Source organism: Ciconia boyciana, chromosome 3 (genome assembly GCF_034638445.1).
Source record: "Ciconia boyciana chromosome 3, ASM3463844v1, whole genome shotgun sequence".
NCBI classification, from domain to species: domain Eukaryota; kingdom Metazoa; phylum Chordata; class Aves; order Ciconiiformes; family Ciconiidae; genus Ciconia; species Ciconia boyciana.
Genome location: NC_132936.1, coordinates 47,285,752 through 47,307,575, shown reverse-complemented (window position 1 = coordinate 47,307,575; position 21,824 = coordinate 47,285,752). Strand labels below are relative to the sequence as shown.

General features: G+C 34.0%; 1 protein-coding gene across 4 annotated transcripts in view; it reads left to right on the top strand.

Annotated features, from left to right (window-relative positions):
• The window catches only part of ASCC3 (activating signal cointegrator 1 complex subunit 3), a 291,790-nt gene that overhangs the window by 208,294 nt on the left and 61,672 nt on the right, over positions 1-21,824 (top strand). For all 4 annotated transcript variants that reach the window (XM_072855573.1, XM_072855572.1, XM_072855574.1 and 1 more), the window contains 9 exons: positions 3,542-3,696; positions 7,391-7,489; positions 7,970-8,138; positions 10,060-10,280; positions 11,708-11,793; positions 13,322-13,488; positions 13,627-13,772; positions 13,880-14,000; positions 16,009-16,151. In XM_072855573.1, the coding sequence (XP_072711674.1) occupies positions 3,542-3,696; positions 7,391-7,489; positions 7,970-8,138; positions 10,060-10,280; positions 11,708-11,793; positions 13,322-13,488; positions 13,627-13,772; positions 13,880-14,000; positions 16,009-16,151 (1,307 nt within the window). The remainder of the gene's footprint in view (positions 1-3,541; positions 3,697-7,390; positions 7,490-7,969; positions 8,139-10,059; positions 10,281-11,707; positions 11,794-13,321; positions 13,489-13,626; positions 13,773-13,879; positions 14,001-16,008; positions 16,152-21,824) is intronic.

Below are 21,824 nucleotides of genomic sequence, written 5' to 3'. Positions count from 1 at the left end.
CAGAACACATGTGGAATAGAGATGTATGTTGATATATATTTACATATATGTGTGTATATATATATATATATATTTATGTTGACCTGTGCTTCCCTTCTTGATCACATTATGTAATACACTACTATAAAAGGCATCTGTTTATTTTTGCCAGTTGGCAAAATGTGGCCTTTTTTTTTATTGAAATACTATTAACGTGAAAAAGAATAATAGCAGATTATTATGTCCTGGTATACTATCAGTAAATGGCCTGCTTCGGAAACACTGCATTAATTTTCATTGAACATGGAGAATTCATTGTCAGTGGTGTCATTCCAGCAAAACCTTAATGGAATTTTTTAAAGGATTTGACACTTTGATAATGAGAAAATCCACAAGCCTACTGATAGACATAATGACAATTTCTAGTATGTGTGTATAAACTGTTGTGCATAAACTGTCCATCAGCTGGTTGAAGCCGAAAAAAAATTTGCTTGTAATGTATTTCTTTTTCCTATCTTAGTGTATTTTTTTCTTATTTGGGCTTTTTTTGCACCTGTTATTGCCAAGTTGTTGAGAAACAAACTGCCATTTTTAAAAAAATCTAATTTTACAATAAAAATACAATTCATAGTCACTGCTTTTTAGAAGTTATAATCTCTGACTTGATATTTCTCTCATTTGACAAGAAAACTACATTCCTAACTTAGGAAGCTTTGTTACATGCCTAATTTAAATTGGAAAAGGTTGCATAAATACGTAAAAGTTTGCTGAATTAGAAGCTATATTTTTATTAAGTTAAGCCAAAGGACTATGAGAAGATTTTAAAAGCTTACTTTAACTGTGCATTATAATATATAGTAATTTTAAATGTACTAAAAATATAACATTTTATTTGAAGTGCTAGCATTATCGTGCTTTTCTATTCAGAAGCATTATAGCACTTTTTTATTCAGATTTGTTAATTTGTGTGTCTTTGTGCAGTCTTTTTAATACTTAATATTCTTTTCCATTAATTGTATTAGTGCTTTTTTTCTCTTCTCTTTTTACGCTTCTTTCTCCCCATACCTGCCCTTTGAGAACCAAGAAATTTTGTATTAAAATACAAAACCAGTTTTGCTTCCTTCAATGTAGTGGAACTAGTACTGACAAGATGGAAATGTATCAATATATACCTATAAAATGTCTAGTTTTGTTTTGCATTAACTTAGTTTGAAAGTGGATGACACTTGGGATTTCACTGTGAAAATAGGTCATTGCTGACTATATGTAATGATATTTCATGTTCTTCAGCCTGATAAACATGAAAGCAAGTTGATCTGTGCATCTCTGTGAAGTGCTGTCATTTGGCATACTTCTTCATGTCTAGCCTCTCTTTCTGACACCAAGGGTGTGAAGGAAGTGCTTGCCTGGCAGCTGCCTTATTTTTATTTGAATTCAAAGCCATGTTGAAATGAGAAAAGGCACAGCTTCCAGGTGCTGCCTTGTTCTCTGACTCCATAGGACTAGTTTCAGTCTTACCGTTTCTTCCTTTTTCAATGTTGTTGTGACCTTGGAGATAGAATTAAAAAGACAGGAGCTAGCTGGCTAACTCAGTCCGTGGCCTAGGGACAGATAAAAGCATCAGATGGGTGCCAGCTCTCCCAGTGAATGAAGAGCATGTTGTGTGCACAAATCCTGGATTCCAGTGTACCACAAGTTGGTCAACACCAATCTATGCGCTACTGCAATGTAACCATGGAGTTTCCAGAAAGCCAAGAAATCACTGTGTTATCAGAGATAAACAGTCCTGGTTTTTCAGAATATAGATGACAATCATTGTGGAATAAACAAAATTTTTTCTTCTTTTGTTAAACATTCCTATTTTCTTGAATAGTCAGCTTTTGTTCAGAAGGTTTTAATATTTCTTAAATGCCATTGATAGTTTCTCATAATGTGACTACTTAAAAAAAAAGGGGGGGGGTGGGGGAGATTTTTATAATATTTTACAGAAGTTGGGAGAGGAGCCTTATTATTCCTTAGCAGATGAGTGTACAAAACCTCAGTGCTGTCCTGTACAAACACAAAAGTTCACCTCACACATTGTGATACAGAAAGTGATTTTTGGCACAAAAAAGTGTACTTGGCTACATAAGTTTATTGAGTCATATCTTTGACTATTTGGCACCTACCTTTATTTAACATGATTTCTCAAGTTTTACGTCTAATTGCAAAAGCTAATCACTGTGCAAGTATGCTATAATACTACATATATCACCACATTGCACGGTTATAATTGTTTTGGTTTTTAATAATCCACTTGCTGGAGGTGCACTTATTTTACTAACTGCAAATTAAACTGATTAAATACGTGTTAAAACTTTTGCATTAGGGATTTGCTTCTTAAGCAAGATCACCATTCATGACTTCAGAGTATAGATAAACACCCGTGTGAGGCAAAATCTGCCAGTTTGTTACATAAGAAAAACGGAAGAGGGCAAGTCAGGATCAATATAAAAAATTAGCAATTACAAGATGTTATACTCCTAAATGTCATGCAATAGCAAGAAAAAGTTTGTATCACCTTTTGGCTTTGCACATAATGCAAATGGTAGGATTTCTTCTCTTTTTTTTCTTTTTTTTTTTTTTTTTAAATAGGGAAGTGTGAACGGGAACCACATAGCAATATCGGAAAATATTGGTAACCATTTGTAAGGTAGCTTTTAACAGTGAATACTTATGACCATTACAATTCAAATTTAAAATATGCTCCACATAATTAGATAAGCAAATTCAGTAAAAATGTGATATATCACCCTTCTTTCCCTAAATAAGCTAGAAGTTGCAATATTTTTCAGGAAAAAAAAGAAATCACTGCTACATACTTTGTTTTATATTTAAAATTAAGAGCAAGGGAACAGAGATTTCAGCTGTAAAATACAAGTAGGAAATTTTTTTTTATTAATATAGTCACTTTATTACCTTAGTTGCCATGACTGTGATAGAAAATAAAAAAACATTGCAACATATAGTTTTTCCTTTGTCTCAGTTACACACTGGTGTATTCAGAAAGATCAGAGCTGCTGTGAGATGTTTACTAGTTGCGTGAATTTTTAAGCTCTTAACTACCTTTATTCAGTTTTATGAAAAGCATTCTGTCTGCTTTGAATCACTATGCAGGAATTGTAGTACAAATGTGTGCCCTTCATTAAGTAAAAGGTCAGTATTCATGCTGTAAAAAAGAACTATATGGCTTGGTAAGAGCCTGGTCAAAAAGTCAGTAAAGGAAAGGAAACTAGCTTGACATAATATGTTTTCAGTGTGAATTCTTAATAGTTATTTTAACCCCTTAGTTATAGCCAACGGGGGGGGGGTTAATACTGATTTTTCTAGGCTCTAAATTGCTAATTCAAGTTAAGTATTACAAAATATTCAGACATGCCAGGTCAAGAGAGTCAGACATTTATGCACCTAAGAGCAAAACAAGCAAGCAATAATACTTCTCTCTAAAAGCCTATTTGAAAGTCGGAGTTGTATTATTTTTCCTGGAAATGCAAATTTGTTACACCTAATGTTTTCTTGGCAGGTCATATGCTGCATCATGTGAAGATTGGGTTAAAGGTAAAACAGTGTGTCCATCAAATCCCCTCCATCATAATGGAAGCAACGATTCAGCCAATTACCCGCACAGTGCTCCGAGTTCGGCTGAACATCGCTCCTGACTTCACGTGGAATGATCAGGTAAAAAAAAAAGGAGGTGGAGGAAGGACGGGAAGCTCTAATTTAGCTTCAGTAAAGGACATGATCACAGGGAGTCCATAGCTGTTTGGATAAGAAAAAAAAGTATTTATTTTAGCTAAAAAGCAAATTTGATAATAGGAATGTGATGACCTTTAAGACTTCCATAGAAGGCCACACCCAAAGATCATCTTTTTATTTCTGTTAATTGTTACAGGATTGCACTGTTTATAACATGTTGAAGCAAGTGCTTATACTGAATATTAATAGCAGTCACACATAGATTTGAGTTATATGCCCAAAAAGGAGAAGCAAGAAAAAGGGAGACACGAATCGCTCACTGAACTATGAATGAATGTCAAACGCAGAAAATAAAGCCTTGAAATACAGTTCATGTATGCCAAGTTCTGCTGCTCTTTATGGCTTTACAAATATATATTCACAACATCAGTGCTTTTTTTTTCTTTTGGGACTTGTCTGAACAGAAAAACTAAGATATGTTTGGAATGATATTCATCTGTATTTTATCGTGCAAATTTATATGAAAGGAGTTGTACTAGTTGCACATTTAGATATACCCACACCCTTTGATTCAGAACCTGTTCATTAGAAATAGATTTAAGATAAATCTAAATGAAATACGAATGTCCACATGGGGGCATTGTATTGTTGCTGGTACTTCTGAAGCTTTCTACAGAAACAAGGCAAAGATACCTCAATGGGCTAGCGTATTTTTCTTTTTTTACGCTTAGGAGATTTACTCTTAAGATAAATTATTCTGAAAGGTGGATATTAAGTATCTGTTCTTTTATTTAAAAATAATTTTAAAATCCCTTAGATTACAAATTTACCTTAATGACAAGTAAATTAGAGTTTTATTCCACAAACATTTAGATGATTTTAGAATTTATTTTCCCTGCCTAAAGGCTTTTTCTTTTCTTTTGGAAGTTTCACCAAGTTAGCTTATGAGTGGGAGATTAATGATCAAAATATAGAAAGTTAGATTTTGTTTGCTACCTGGATTTATTACAGAAATATTTGAATGGATTCCCAACATGAGTTATAACATGAATTATTTTTTGCTGCCTTATTTATGTGCAATACTTCAGAAGGCAAACAAGCATTACTTTTTAGGATTGAAACAAGTTTTTATTATTCAGTCTTCCATCCAGTTTACCTGTAATCTGTTAAAGACAAAAAAACATGGCTGTGCTTCATATTAAACTATGCCTTAATACAAAGTAATTTCTCAATCCATTTTTAGATTTTTCTACAAAATCTAGGTTCTTCTATATTTTTACAAATTGAAAATGGGTCCACACAGCATTATACTGTCTTATTTTGATTCTGAACTTCTAAAGATATAGCAAAACTTTGGCAAAAATCTATTTTCTGCTATGACCCCTTGACACAGTTTTCCTAATGGTTGCTTTGTAAACATTATGATCGTTTTATCAATCGAACTTATGAAGCTCTTTTTGTGTGAATTTGTATATTGGTACTCATCAAAAATTGGAATTTTTTTTTTTTTTTGTAAGGTAACTGTTGATTTTTTTGTTTCTTCAGTAAATGAAACTTCTATCACAGTAAATAAACAAAGCTGTTAAATTTTAATAGTCTCTAAAAATTAATAACTGTCTTTTAAATTCAACCATTGATACTCCAAAACTGCTTCTCCATCATCATACAGTATTTTAGCAAGCTACTCAGAAGAAGACTATAGAAACTTACAGATATAGCTGTAATTGATACAAAAACTAGCTGCCAAAAAATTCCATTCAGAGAATGGAAGTAGTCAAATGAAATCAGAATATTAAAAATTTAAATACCATACTTAATTGAAATGCCATTTGGCTAACATTTCATGGTTTTAAGACTGTTCCTTTACCTGGAAACTTAATTCTGGAACGATCTCATCACAAATTTTGCACTTGCCTTTACAAGAGAAAGATGTGTTTTGGTAGTCGTGAGACATGACATCATCTTGATCTTTAATGGCTGCAGTTTTCAGTGCTGGGAGCCCTTAAGTTCAGTAAAAGCGTGTGAGCCATATCGCAGTGGAAAATTCTTATTATATTGTTAGAAGCAAAGGACTATAAACATACCCAGACAGAGCAAGTAAGCCTTACTGCAGCCAGGAGTCCAGCAGAAATAGAATAATGCAACTAGTATTAATTAGCCAAGTTATATATCAGACATGCAGTTTTAGGGCAATGGTTGCCCAAAATACAGGTATGTGTCAGTTCTTAAGAGCTCCCCAGAGTCCTTGAGAATCGTTACTGGAGACCATGTTGTGTTGCCTATTCCCACATTCCCCTTCTTTCCCTATGCAGCTTTGACACAGGACTCTCCAAGACTAAGATGCTGTTACAGTTGATAATAAAATTTCTGAGCTTTGAACTATACTGCCTTCCTTAATTCTTCTTTCCTCTCTTAAATTCTCCTAAACCCTGATGAAGTAATAGTCTCACTAAAATTTTTCAAAATGTCACCTGCAGTGACCTGTGTCCTTTCAGTTTCACTGCTTCATTTCCCAGTGAAGCTGCTAGTGAAATTCAAATGTAATGACAATGAATGACAGTGTCTTTACTGTCCATCTACTTATCTATTGTGCAACCATGTTAAAAAAGAACCTTAGTTCTATTCTTAGTACATATTTTTTATCTTCAAAAGCCAGTACAGACTGTTTTCCAACACATAGACAATAACGTATTATGCTGAAAATAATGTGTGCTGTGTGAATCAATACCAGATTCCTGTAGCATTAAAATTGCCATTAGAAGCAACTGTGCACTTTGTGTTTTTTCCTATTAACTAAAGTTTAGGAATAATTCCAACTTTTTTTCATCTTCATACTGGTTTTGTACCTTATCACAGTCCTCATCAGAAACATCGGAAATCTACGTTCATTTAATAGTATGTCTTCCATACTCCTTTACTATGCATTTTTCTTCTTTTCCTAGATATTTAAGTAAAAGCTTGTACATTAGCACAAGTCATTTATTCTGACAAAGAAACAAAAATTCTTAACTGAGCATCCCACCTAGTTATGATTTGTGGCTAGCATTGCAAAATAAGGTACACAACAAAGCAAACAAAAATCTAGGATGGAATAAAGTGTTGCCAGATGGCATGGGAATAATCAAGAGACAGCTCTATTTATGTTCTTCTCACTTCACCTGTAGCAATTAGATCTACAGCCTTCTGAATCCACTTACTGTATCTTTCTAGAGGAGAGGGGAAGAGAGAGAGGAGGAGAGAGGAATGTCACAATTCGGTGTCCAGTTTTTCCTGAGAGAATGTTTTTGACTGAAAAATGAGCAGTGGATAGCAAAAGACAATCGTCTATACAGAATCCGAAGACAGAAGTACAAGGAGGAAAAAGGAGAAGGAGTCCTTTTTTAGGAGCCTAGAGGAAACCGTGGGAGTTCAGTCTATTTATAAACAGCTGAGGCACTAGCTTGTTGCATTTGTGTCATGCTCATTTATATTATACATACCTTAAGCAAACTCTTATTGAAACATAATCTTTAAGCAGACTGATCTACTTAGAAATGTTATATTGCTCTTACCTCTCATTTCTATATTTCTGTATTCCTTTGTAAGCCTACATCATTTAGAAATATATCCGATGTACCCAGCAAATCTAGAGAACCTCATTACAACTATAACAAAGCTATCTTTTCTACTCTTAAAGGTACACGGCACTGTTGGAGAGCCCTGGTGGATTTGGGTAGAAGACCCTACTAATGATCACATTTATCATTCAGAGTACTTCATCATTCAAAAAAAACAGGTAGTGGATTTTATTCAGAATCTCATAGCAAGACAAAAATAAAGTGAGATGCGGATTTGTAAGGTCAAACAGTATTTTGACCTAAGCAGACTTTCAAATCAGTAGCACAGCTTTCAGTTTCAGATGTATGTGATAAGCTTGGACTTCCACAAAGATGTTTTCTAATCTCAGAGGTCCCTTTTTCTCCCCCTCCTTTGGTGAGACTGTTATTTCCAGGTGAAAAAAAGAAAGGCTGTAATGGTTTTGTCTGTTAAAGAAAAAGATGAAGAGCCAGGCTTATTTTTATCTTTTGAAGTCCATGGAAACAGAATCCATTCCCAGTGGTGAAATATTTTATAAAGATGTGAACATTTTGCACATGGAGTTGCACACATACTTTATTGCTTTGTGTTGGTAATGCTTATGGAAGTGAGGCAAACTATGATTTTTCAAGTTATTGATTTGCCTGGGTAGTAATTATTCTCTACGTGTTTGCATTAGGTCATTACTAAAGAACCTCAACTGCTGGTGTTCACAATCCCAATTTTTGAACCTCTTCCTTCTCAATATTACATTCGAGCTGTGTCCGATAGATGGTTAGGAGCAGAGGCTGTATGTATCATAAATTTTCAACATTTGATTCTTCCAGAGAGACATCCACCCCACACAGGTAACTTCAAATTTGATCATTTTGTTTTAATTCATCTTGCTCATATTGATTTTCCTTATGGTAGTGCAATAAATCTCCTAACTTCTGCTTCATCGCAGAAAAGTATATGGAATTTCACTTTGTGATATATTTGTATTATTGAGACCATTTCTTCACTAACTTTAAAGCTCTCTAAAATTTTAAATTCCTGAACAAAAAGCAGCTCATTTCCTCTCAACAGATTACCAGCCTTTTAGTTACTCCAGGTTCTTTATAAACCATAGGAAAATTGAAACTGTCATATAAAACTAAGCAAATCTCTAGTTACAGTATGTCTTATCTTAGTGCTTGTAAGTGTTACGTTTCTTCTGGACTGGTTAAAAATAATCTTAGAGTGGATGGTTGTATTATAAATGGCATTCAGCAAAGAAAAAACAAACAGTTAAAATTTTGAAAATGTGAAACATTTTACTATTTTTACTAAAATAAAGTCATCATAGCAAGCACTATTACAGTACTAAACATCGCATTTCAACTCAGCAATGCCGATCAAGTCATGGCCTTCTCCTCCCTCTCCTTTTTTAACACTTGGCACAGAAGCATATGTTTGTGTTTTGCTTCTATTTTTCTGGATATGTAAATTGCTTTATACATTCATTGTGCCTGATGTCATTGTAAAACCTTTCCACTGTAATTACGTTTGGCTCATCTAGCAGCCTGTGAAGTGAGTGCCTTCAGAAATACTCAGTTCTCATACGGTGTTGTCCTTTGGCGTGCATAAATTCACATGTGTTTGTGAAGTGTTTAGCTATTGTTATACTGTACCTACGCTGTCTGGAAAAGCATGTGTAACCTTTTTATCTAATTGACTGATCACTGACTACTATGCAGAAGAAACAGAAAGATATTTACACATCACCAGTTATGGAGCCTCTAGGATTTATGGTAATTGATTTCAATTCCCATCTGGTTCCCACTCAACAATGAAGTACGTAGAGGCCCTGCTAGGCAAAAAACCTTCTTTCTCCTCAACAGAGCCCAAGAAATCACAGTTTCAGTGGGAATGATAAAACAGCCATAAGGTATCAGTGAAAAGCATGTGAAGAATATTAGGCATCATTGCCTCAGTAGATTTTATGACTCCCATATCATACCTTAATGTGAAGCACCCTGAAAAGACAATGAGACCTCCAGCCACAAAAAAAAAGAAAAAACAAACTTCAAAGCAAGCATCTGCATAGCAGAATCACTGCAGTCTCCTTAATTTGGTAGGATTCCAAATCCAATCTGGTTATATATATATCATCTTCCAAATTCCACAATCTTTAATTGTTTGGATAGCAGATGCCCTCAAGATATATTGAGAACTATATATTGAAAGGCTGTTTGTTTGTTTATTAAGATTATGTCTTTAATTACATGTTTAAAGGATTAGATGCAAAATTTAGTTGTACTCATCTGATTTGTATTACTCCATCAACTTAGAAACTCCAAAGAATCCTTCCTTCTTAAATAGATTTTTTCCTTGAATCTTAAATATACAGACTATGCTGTCCTCCGACTCCACATTCTGTTATCATAAGAAGCTGGACATACATATAATCTAATACAGTGAGTTTAGAACTTACTACAACTGGATAAAAAGGAAACAGCTTTAAGAAAAAGATTAATATATGCAAATGGCTGGTTCACAGATATCAGAATACTAACAACAGTACTTGCAGAAATACTTCAAAGCTATAAAATCAGCTTTTCATTATTCCTCATCAAAGTTAACAATGACCCAAATGTGGACTTTGTGTCGTATGAGATATTAAGTAAAACAATTTCCAATGTAAGTTGTTTTCCACAAAAGTATTGGTTAATTTCTTTATCTTCATAATAAACTATGTTATGTCATGGCATCTCTTGTCGTGCACTTATGATTATTTTGTGTTTTTAGAGCTTCTAGATCTTCAGCCTTTGCCTATCACAGCGTTGGGACATCGGGAATATGAAGTCCTGTACAAATTCACACACTTCAACCCTATCCAAACCCAGATATTTCATACACTTTATCACACAGACTGCAATGTTCTTCTTGGAGCGCCTACAGGTTCTGGAAAAACTGTTGCAGCTGAATTAGCCATCTTTAGAGTTTTTAACAAGTATCCCACATCAAAGGTTTGTAAAATAGGTTTACTAGAATCATTTTGTGTAGGCATGTTTTCAGCAATACAAAAGCCTAGAAAAAGACTATGGCAAACTGAATTTTGCTTTCTCCAATTTATACCTGTCTGGATACAAAATGGTAATGCATTATGTACATTATGCTTTTCTTTCAACTTTATTTATTAATCAGTGTACAACTAGAGTTAAATCTAAAAACATGACATACAGGCATGCTGGATTTCCTTTTCTGTACTTACCTGCATTTCCTGCTTTAATCTCCTACTAGCAGTAGAACTGTTTTATAGCTATTACTTCGCCTCCATGTGAATACAACTAGCCCAGTCTCTCTCTTATTTAAACAAATAAGTTGCAATTAATTACTACAAGCCAATTTTCTGTTCCAACTTGCCCCTGTGTTTTATTTCTTAAATTGTCTAAAAGCTGAACAACTCTGCTTTTGGGGTTTTGTTTTCAAAGTGAATATATATCTGTATCTTGATTTAGCCATCTTGTCTTAGTTAACCACATTTTATCTCTGAAGTCTTTGGAAAAGATATTTGTATCTGACTGTGAGATTTAACCGAACAATAACCTTTGAAATTAAGAAATTAAGAAGTCATGAACATACATCCCTTATTCATCTTTGAAATTTCAATATCTTCATGTAATTTGTTAGTCCAAGCGAGATAAACAAGACCCTCGTACATTTTCAGCTTATCTGCTAGACTTACAAAATTGCCAGTTCTCAAAGGAATATATCTTTTAGGTTTTAATAAAATTGAAAACCTGACTATACATTTTAAAGAATTTATATGAATTCTTCACATAATGTGAAGAATGTGAATTCTGTCGCAGTTTCTTCATGTTCAAAAGCTTCAAAATATTTAACCATAAATCTGTAAGTAAATATTGTTTCTACATGTCAGAGTATTTCCCCCTGCACAGCAGGCTTCTTTGAGGAAACTATTGTGACATTTTGCTTAAAATAATCAGCTTTTAAATTTAATTGGTAATGTTTTAATAATTTAATGACATAACTAGATATCAGGTAAGATCTTGCTTGCTGGAAATTCTGATTATTTCTGTTCTAGAATGTTAGCTTGCAGATTTTATAGTCCTGGCAAAAAATAGCATTATTTATATAAGATGGTTTTGATATTAAATGGTATGATAAATACTTCCATTTCAAGAAATTATTCTTTCTCTTTCTTAATTTATTTGCTTGTTAATGGCTCAGGAAACAAAGCAGTATTTTAAAGCGTTAAGTCTCTTTTAAATATAATCCAGTTGTAGGTCATTTAAGGAACTCAGGCCTTAATCATTTTATAGATAATGAGTATGTTCAGATCTCACAAGTATTACATAATTTTTTTCCTCGTAGGTACACTTTAATAAAGGTTTCTTGTTTAACTTCTGGTTTTGTGACTTTTCTTTTGCAGGCAGTGTATATTGCACCCTTAAAAGCACTCGTTCGTGAAAGAATTGAGGACTGGAAAGTTAGGATTGAAGAAAAACTTGGTAAAAAGTATGTTTCTCCTTACCTAATCAGAGCAATGAGAAGCAAAAGAACAGTCCATCAACTTTGAATAAAATCTACAGAATACTTTTGAGTATTTCAAAATAAGTTTTGATTGTATAATATTCTTCAAATTTCTAGTACTTAAAAAATAAAAAATGCTGTCAATAGTCATTGTAGTGATAGCAAAATCCAAACTAAAAAATGGATGCCCTTTTATACCCAGCTATTTTCATTCTCATTACTTGCCAGTATAACACATATGAAGCTCAGATTTCTCTCTGCAGTATCCTTGGAAATTGAAATTGCAATCCAAAATAAGCTTTCTTTAGAAACCTCAGCTATAAGGAACTCATAGGAGTTGAATGAACTGTATACTAGTATTCATATATTGTCCTTCATATATAAATTAGATATAATTTTATTCCTTGGTAACATTAATGTCTTGCTGATCTTCTCAGGTGTTGGAGTTCAGCCATTACTTTATGACATAAAAGGTATATCAGTCATGTTGATGCTTTCCAAAACTATACTTTCGTGAGTTAAAATTTATATCCATAGGATGCCTTAATTAGGGCCTTTTCCTTTCCTATATATAGCTTTTTTTGTAAGTTAAAGCTCAAAGCACACCACAGGTTTCAATAGAAAGAGGTACTACTCTGTGTACATGAAATTCCCAGTGAGATTCCTGCTATTACCATAGCAGTGACAATTCTTTTTCTTTTTCTTTTTTTTTTCTATTTTAATGGCCTGTGAGGATAAATTATTTGCCTCATCATTTTAAAATATTTTCAGGTAATATTTCCTTTTTGAAATTTATTCTATTACTTGTGACAGAAATTTTGAACAGAAGATACACATTACTTTGAGGAATTTTTATTAGATGTTCAACTGGATGTAGACTGTGTCATAGAAATGTCAAAAATCCATTATATTCAGTCTAAAATGATGGATCATCTCAAATGCTGTTTGTAGAACTTGAAAGGATAATAAGGCAAACAATTGGAAAAACTCTGCTAATCTTCCCAAAAAATGACCTCAGGATAATTTCTGCTCCAGTCTTAATGGAACTTCACCAACAAATGCAGATACACTGCAATCTAGCCTCATTATTCAAACCAGAGATCTATATAGAACAGCAGGCAGCAACTTGGTAGCTTTCTAGAAAGCTTTCATCCTGGCTATGACAGTATGTTATGATTCACATTATATCATTCTAATATTCTTATATTATCTTCATTTTGAAAAATTAACCATAGATGTTTTGGAACTCATATTTGCCCTCTTCTTTTTGTATGGTTTTGCTCAAGAATGGTATTTGGTATTTATATGGTATTTGCTAGGAAAACAAAGAGACAGGTTTATTTACTTAAAACAATTTTGAAAATTCTGTTAGAAGTATTTGATCAGAAACAAATTGACTATGTTTAATTTTGTTTCTTCTGTCTTTTAAGAGTTAATGTTCAGGAGTTAATATTTGAACATTAAGGTGTTCTGAAGCTTTGTAAAGCCAAGCCACCGTCTTTGTTGATTACAGGGTTGTAGAATTGACAGGAGATGTGACTCCTGATATGAGAGCTATTGCCCAAGCTGACCTGATTGTTACTACCCCAGAGAAGTGGGATGGTGTCAGCAGAAGCTGGCAGAACAGAAGCTATGTTCAGAAAGTTTCCATCCTTATCATAGATGAGATCCATCTGCTAGGTGAGCATGTTTTGTTGTTTTTAATCAGAATCGTTGCTAAATTTTAAGAAGGGTGCTGGTATTTATGACGTGAATATACTTTTTGACATCTGAACCTTTTCTTTTTCTCTGTTTTTCAATGGACTTTTCATTCACTAGGTGATGAGAGAGGGCCAGTATTGGAAGTCATTGTGTCTCGAACAAACTTCATCTCATCTCACACAGAGAAGCCTGTAAGAGTAGTTGGTTTATCCACTGCTTTAGCAAATGCCAGAGACCTTGCTGACTGGCTAAATATTAATCAGGTATGAAAAATGTTTCAGAAGATGGATACGTACTTGTGCTGTAGAAAAACAAAATAGCAATTTTAAGATAATTCAAGGTTAAACTTGAAAAAAATGTTTTCTTGTAGATGGGTCTGTTCAACTTCCGACCATCAGTACGCCCAGTTCCTCTGGAGGTACACATTCAGGGCTTCCCTGGCCAGCATTACTGTCCTCGCATGGCTAGCATGAACAAACCTGCATTTCAGGGTAAGCAACAAGCTCCTAGACCTTTTCCTTCTTTCTATAAAAGAAAAAAAGACTTTGAGCACTTTACACAGTTCATTTGCAGCACATTTACAACATGTGTTACTGTATGTACTCTTGGCATGTTTAGGGGGAATCTGCTCTGCTAATGGCCCAAAGCTATTTGTCTGAAACATAAAGTGTGCTGCAAATGCAACGTATAACAGAGGAATGTAATGTATTTAGAACAGAAGAATAAGATTAGCGTTAATGAAGGGGAAATAAAATGTGTTTTCTCTTACTGTTTGACACCATAAAGAAACATTCGTGTAAAAATATTTGAAATTTAGAAAGTAATAAAACCATTCGTATTATTAATCTGCTGAGGTATTTTCATATGGACCACTGTATGTAAGCATTAAAAAAATTGTGAACAGAAGTTGCAAGTCAGGCTAACCTCCTATAATTCTAGTTTCAAAGCAATAACCATAAAATTCAAAATTTGTAGTGCATCCAGATATGCTTCTGTTTTCAATTTTTTATTCCTAACAAAGCTGGCAAGCAGGATAGATTTAAGAAAAACTCGTATTTTATTTGAACATGTTTTGGTTTGGTTACGTAAGGAATATTTATTATATCAATTAAAAATAACCTCGAAAATAAATTTTGTAATGTGAACTGCTGTTGATTGTGAGGTGACATTTGTGAGGTGACTTTTTAGCTGCTTTAATTAGCCTTATGACAGAAGCAAAGTATTGATTGTGGACTAGAGACCAATCTTGACAGCTCAGATTATTTACACCTCCACAAGAGCATTGTACAAAAACACTAATGAACAATAAATCTGTCTTGGGCTGTTCTGCCACACCTGTTCCTGAAGCAACAAAAATCCATTAGATGCTAGGCTTTTAAAATATATAGATATATTGGCATATATAGTTGTAAGGTATAAATACACATGAATTATCCTATTTCAATAATTTCACAACTGTATAGTGTGTGTATGTGCAGGAGCATATGCTGAGTAGTATTCATGAACTGGGGAACAATATGTGATGGTGGATAGTATGACATATTTTTCAGAAATTAACAATGCATAAATTTAATTGCTAGAATGAGAATTACATGAGAAAACATACAAATGGATTTATAAGAGATTTAGAGAGAGTCTTTGAAATTCTATGTACACCTGTTTATACTTCTAGTGCTTGTTGATGTTAGAAAATCTGTAGACGTATGATTTATTGAGGGCTTTTTTCCCCACTTGTTTCATGTGATATAGTCAAGGTTATTTTAGCATTTCCATGGCAATACTTATTCCTGAGACCCTAAAAATTTTGCTGCAACCTGAAACTTTTCAAACATGGGCTGAGCAAGAAAATGCTTTTTTTAAAAGTCCTAAAACATAATTGGTTTAAATATATCAGACTAATTAGTAAACAAAAGAAACAAAGTTCTTTTGTACCATAATGCCCACCTGTCACAGCAGCTATTGAAAAGTCACTTTCTACCTTTTTCACCTTTTCTGGTTTTGGCAGATTGAAGTGATCCTTTGCAGGCAGACGTGAGTTTATGCAGTCTGAGCTCTGGGTCAGGCAGAAAGCAAGTTTTGGACATTGATGGCACTTAGCCTGAGGCAACGTATCCCAATAGGGTAGAAAAAACATAACATAGTTATTAGGCTGAGATAGAGAAATTCACAAGCTTTGACGTCTAGAAAGCTTGTCTAGGTTTTGTGGTGTTTTGGTGGGGGTTTTTTCCTCACTGCTTCTCTTAAATGAAAAGCTTACAATGATCACTGAAGTAGCAAGGCAAATTAAGTCAGACTCAGCTAAGCATAGTTATATGATCTTTGATTCAGAGATGATATATGCTCCACCTCAGTTGTATCCATCTGGCAGAATAGAGACTAAGTATACATACCTGTATATCATCTGCAGAGAGGTGTATCAGCCATCTAGGTATTGCAAAGAGAAACTCTCATTTTTTGTCATTAAAGAGCCTAATTCTCAAGTTCTGTTTTCCTCAACAGCAATTCGGAGTCATTCTCCAGCCAAGCCTGTTCTTATTTTTGTGTCATCCAGACGTCAGACAAGGCTTACTGCCTTAGATCTGATAGCTTTCCTAGCCACCGAGGATGATCCCAAACAATGGCTGAAGATGGATGAAAGAGAGGTAGAATCATTTTACCTGCATTATTTGTGCTTTGTTTCTATTTTATTGGTGTTTGTTTGAAGAGAAAATACATGTAAAACAAAAGAGTCATTTGAGGGTAGATCTTGAAACAGCTATGCATATGTGACATTTCAATATGTATTAAAACTAGTGTCAGCATTGAGACTATATAAGCATCTTTGCAAGATCTGAACTTTAGAACGCAAGCTCTTTCATCTTTGTTTGTCCTGTATATCTATTATTAATGCTAGTTCCATTGTCCCAGACAACATATATCACATGGTACCAATCTTTGATACAAAGAGAAAGAATAGAAGAAAGAGGACTAGTGTTCTCCAAAGTTTACAGATGGAAATCTGTGACATATAGATGTTGAGCTGGAATTTAAACCAAATCTCTTTCTGTGTTTTAGAGGCAAAATCATTCTTCTCATAAGATAACTCTATGTGTAGAGGGTTATGTATATGCGTATATATCTCTGTGTATATATGTACATATGTATAGACATGTGTCTATCCATCTATATTCATACATGTAGATAGATAGATATACTGCAGAACCAACAGTTTAGGAATGGTTCAGTCTTGCATATCAATGAAATAAATCAATGTTATAAAAAAAATAAGATAGCTTCTGCCAATATCTCTATTACAAGAACATGAGGATTACAAAGTCAAATACTCAGATGTTAAGCAATGCTGGAGTAAAGGTTTAATTTTTTGTTCTTTTTCAAGCAATATAATCATTAATTCCATTTTCTTGTATTGTTTCTAAAAAAAATCCTTCTTTCATTTATTGCAAAACATGAATGATGGTCAAATAATAAACGACCAAATATTTTGTTTTATCTGCATTCTTCAAAATGTATACTAGATTTTATTTACTGCACTTGGTTCTGCACCTGCTATGAATAAAGAGTTATTTATTTCCTTCTGGGCTAATGGTCCTGATTATAGTATACCATTGCTTCAAAACAATTTTTTTGGTTGATATTCAGATTTCCTAAATCTTGGAAGTTAGCTTTCTCTAATGGTTGCAGACCTTCTGCATAGGAATTTCTGTGATAATATAGGGCCAAAACACAGCAAAATGTATGACTCAAATATAAGGTCCAAATTGAATATTGTATGAATATTTATATATCAACAGTTGTATGAATAGTTATACAATTATATATCAAAAATTACATGCCAAAAAGTATAGGTTTCTAGATGAGATTATTTGATTTTGTTTGCTCTTTGCAAAAAAATAAAGTGTGATTTTTCTGAGATAAAGCATAACATCTGTATCCTTCCTCTTTTGGATGGATTTTAAAAGAGAAAATGGATGTCTTGGCTGATAAACTACTAGTACTAAAACATGTCTCAATTTGATGCTCCTTTTCTAACTGTATAACCCCTATGTAATGTTTTCTTGAGCATAACAGAAACATTTCATATCAAAATTATTAGTGCGTAGTAGAGTACTCCAGTACCTTGTGCTAGTTGACTATAGTAATCTCACCTACAATTAGAATATGCAACATGCAGCTTGCCCTGAATGACTGGCATTAATATGAATAGCTTCCTCATGTTCTGTGAGCCACTACTATCCTGAAAAGAACTGTTACTGAAGCTTCTTCACTTGCTGGAGGAGTCTTTGAATTTCGTATGTTTCAGAATATACCTCTGAAGGTTTTGAAAGAGGAGCCAACAAGGACAAGCATAGTTTGCATTGTTAGTTTAATAACATTTGCATATGATTTGTATTTGAATTAATAAGCTGAATGTTTGGAGCATAAGATACCTACCAAGTTATTCAGTTCTGATTACATAAATATAAAAGACTGAGGATTAAGCCCTAAGTTGTTGTTATCTTACCACTATTATGCAGAACACAATTGTGTTTGAAGTACCCACAATTTCAAGTGGACATTTCTTTAGGTAATTATGGGACCAGTTTGTAGTTTTGTGTTTTAAATGAGCATGATTAGCCTGAGTTTCATTTGACATTGAAGCAAAGGACAAAGCTTTAGTAGTGCTACATACATAGTGTATGTACTGCTTAATTCTTTATCCATAATAATTTTTTTTAATTTAAAAATTCTAACTTCAAGTTATGGTAAAGTCAGACTTGGATAGGTGAAATAGACAAAATTCTCTCCATATTGCTATAGCATTTTTAAGAGTAGAACTAGTGAATTCTCACTTTATAGTACGTATTCCCTACTTTATAGTAGGTATTCCCTATTTAAATGCTTGCCCAAGTATTTCAAGTGTTTCTCAATTCCATGTGGGATAAAAATGGACCAGTTAGAAGAAATAAATTGTTGTTGCCTTTAAACAACATTTTTTATTGCCTGTCAGTTTTTCACATTTGTTTTTTGCCAACCAGTGTTCCTTTAGGGGAACTTAAAGACAAATGACTTTATTTTCAAAGTATTTGTAATTGTTAATTGTGAAGTATGTTGAGATATAAGAGATTTTTCATAAATGGGTGTATACAAAGTTTACAAGCTTTACAACAGGCCTTGGCATTTTTCTTCATTCAGCCTTATTTATATGACATTAATTTTGGCTGACATAAGATTCCTTTGAGAATGCATTGGTTAGTTTTGTTTAATGGTGTAACTGCTTTTGCTACATGATGGCCAAACGTTAGTGTATGTTTATGTTAGCTTCCTAGTGGGTAGACTTCTTAAGGCTTCTTAAAATGCTGTAAACAATGCCATCCATAATAACATCTGGAAGACTGATATTGAGGTAGACACAGATTCTTACAGCCATTAAAAGTGAGTCTTCTCTGTTACCCTGCATGGCAGCTTTTCTGTGACGGTAACAGAGAGATTCAGGCCTTGTGGTGGAGGGATTGGAGTGGGGGAGAGAAACCAATACTGGATCTTTGGTACCTGTTTATCAGCTGTGCCATCATCTTAGCTTCCCTCATCTTCTCTGTAGAGATTCTCCCTGTAGTGGTAATGCCAAAACAGACTCTCACTTGCAGCATGTGAAGGGTTCTGTTCACAAAACTCCAGACTACTTCTCTTCACCAGTACTCTCAAATAATAGGCAAATCCATCCCCATCTCTGCCACTGAGCTCCAAGTATCAAATTCAGACAATATTTCAATCAGTTTTATTTCAAAGGACATGAACTTGTATGAAGCTTCTGGAATACATATTTGTATGTATAAATGTCGTACAGAAACAACCCCTAAGCTGTTGCCACCGAAGTAGACAACAGCATACCTGGATCATGGAGGAATCATACAAGATGTTCTTTCCCTCAAAGGAGTCAGTAGTCTAACAGGTGCAACTGAAGTATAGTTGAGAAGGAATTTTGTTGTACACCCATCTATTGAAAATATATATTGCAGGCAGCTCCATTAGGTTTTGGAGATGATTCTTCCTGGATGCTTTCCTTGAATTTCATGTCTGATGTACAGTTCCATGCTCATACCCATGTTCCTACAGTATTCAGAAAGTTGAAAAGTATTCAGAAAGTTGAGACAGCAGTCAGTCTTCGTAAGACTGAACCATACTTGATGAAAATTGCTGTTTCTAGTACTGATAAGTTTTCCAGTTCTACTGGACCTGTTGTTGCACAAAAATAGTTAATCTCTTTAATAGATTCTATCCAACTAAGTTTCAAGCTATGTGTATGCTTTTTATGGAGAAATGTCCACTCAAATATCTCATGTCTAGCTTAGTCTGAGCAAGGAAGCCTCCAATGATGTTGAAACACCCTACTTACTGAGATTTGTAGCTGATAGTTCAAAGCTCATCCCTACATTTGCCAATTGCTATGCATAGCACATGCAGAAGTTCTTCAGGATTTAAGCAGGACTGCCACAGTTTGCCCAAAGTAGAGTATGAGTGGGCAGTCTCTTGGAGAAGAAAGAATAGTTACCTATTTTAGAGCCTTAGAGGTGGGTTTTTTTCTTTTTCTGTAGGGTGCATCGTTCATACACATTCCAAAATGAGCTCTCTATCTGTCTTAGGATTTGCCATCCCAACACAGAGTTTATTTTTCACCAAAGAGTGAAGAAGCAGCCAAAGCTGCCTTCCTTGCCATTTGCAGTACTTGCAAGGACTCTTCAGTAGACATCACTCTGTAAAGATCATCCTAGTTATCATTAGGAGGCACAGGTGCATCATAACAGAAATGTGAATAGGCATCTCAAAGAGAAGACTGCCCCTATAAATTGAGTAATTCTTTATTTCTTTTTATTGTTCATTGATGCCAGTGTGCCAATGAAAAAAGAAAACCTTATGTTTACCCTGCTTTTTTGTATAATCATGAGATGAGTTTTAAATATAAACTTTCTACCTAAAATTCTAATCTGGAGCTGTCAGCCAGGACTGTCACATTCAAGTTTGTGACCCATTACTTATCTTGTTAAAAGGGACAACAGCTCAGATTATCCTTTTGGAAACAGACAGTGCCACCAGTTTGTGGTGGTAAGCTTGGGTAAGATCAGTTATACTGTTCTACATTCGGAGCTGACTAAAGAGGAACAAGTCCTTCTCTTTCAGAAATTGCATCTACATCTGTGGTGGCGGCAGATGTTGCAATCTTTTTACAACATAATTTATTAGAATAAAGTTTTCAGCTTATTTATTTTTCTCTAATGTTTTTACTGCTTTTTGTTTTTAACCTAAAACAAAAGTACAAAGTAGTATTTATTGTTTATTGTTTGAAGTTAGAATGCACTTCTCACCAGCAAACAAGCCGGGTGTTTTCTTATTTGGAGGGGGTTTTTTTAAAGAAATTTATTCCCTGGCCAGATACTTGGATTTTTTTTTTTTAATATATTTACAGTGCAAGCACTGAGAAGAAATGTACCCATGTACACAGTTTTAACTTTAACCACAATGATTTTTGCATTCTGCTTTGTGCATCATTTTACCATCTGCATCTTGTTAAGACTGTTCTTTATGAAACCTCTAGAAATAACTAAAATCTGTTAGCACAAACATACCTACTGTAATATTCAATAGCATCCATACCAGGCAATAGCCAGCTTCCACTGAATTCAAGGGCACTTGAATGAAGGGCATTTATTGGCTCCAAAAGAATGAATTGGGCCCATACCGATTTTGCGATTTTAGACATGTGAGTGTATAAACATGTGTGAGCTAATTATGGATTTGTATATGTGTTCGTACACTATGTGGAAATATGCATAGACATATGCATGAAAGTGAATTAAATTTTACGATATAATTCTGTTTTACATTGAAAAAAACCCACACAAACAACAAAAAAACCACCCATCCCAAGATTTGTTGGAAAGACAAAAGATTACTTTTCCTTCTCCAACCTTTAAATCAAATAATCTATTATCTCCATGTTATTGTTCTGAGGTAATGCTGTGCTATAAAACAGGAATAGAAGAATTTGGTCTGTGTCATGAATAGGTATATTGCTGTCTTTTAGATGAGATTTTTAGTGTTAAATGTATATGTTTTAATAATAGATTTCAACTGTTTAAACCATATTTTAAAATGTTTCTTGAATAATCTTATTTGAGGTGTTTTAGGCATCTTGCTTGTATGAGAGAGTTCTGGAGTATAAGGATGTCAACTCTTCATCAAAAATAATTTTATAAGATTACTTTTTTTTCTGCCTTTAAAGATCAGGAGGGTACCCAAGAATGATTTCTAAGTGTTTCACTCATTATAGAAGTTCAACT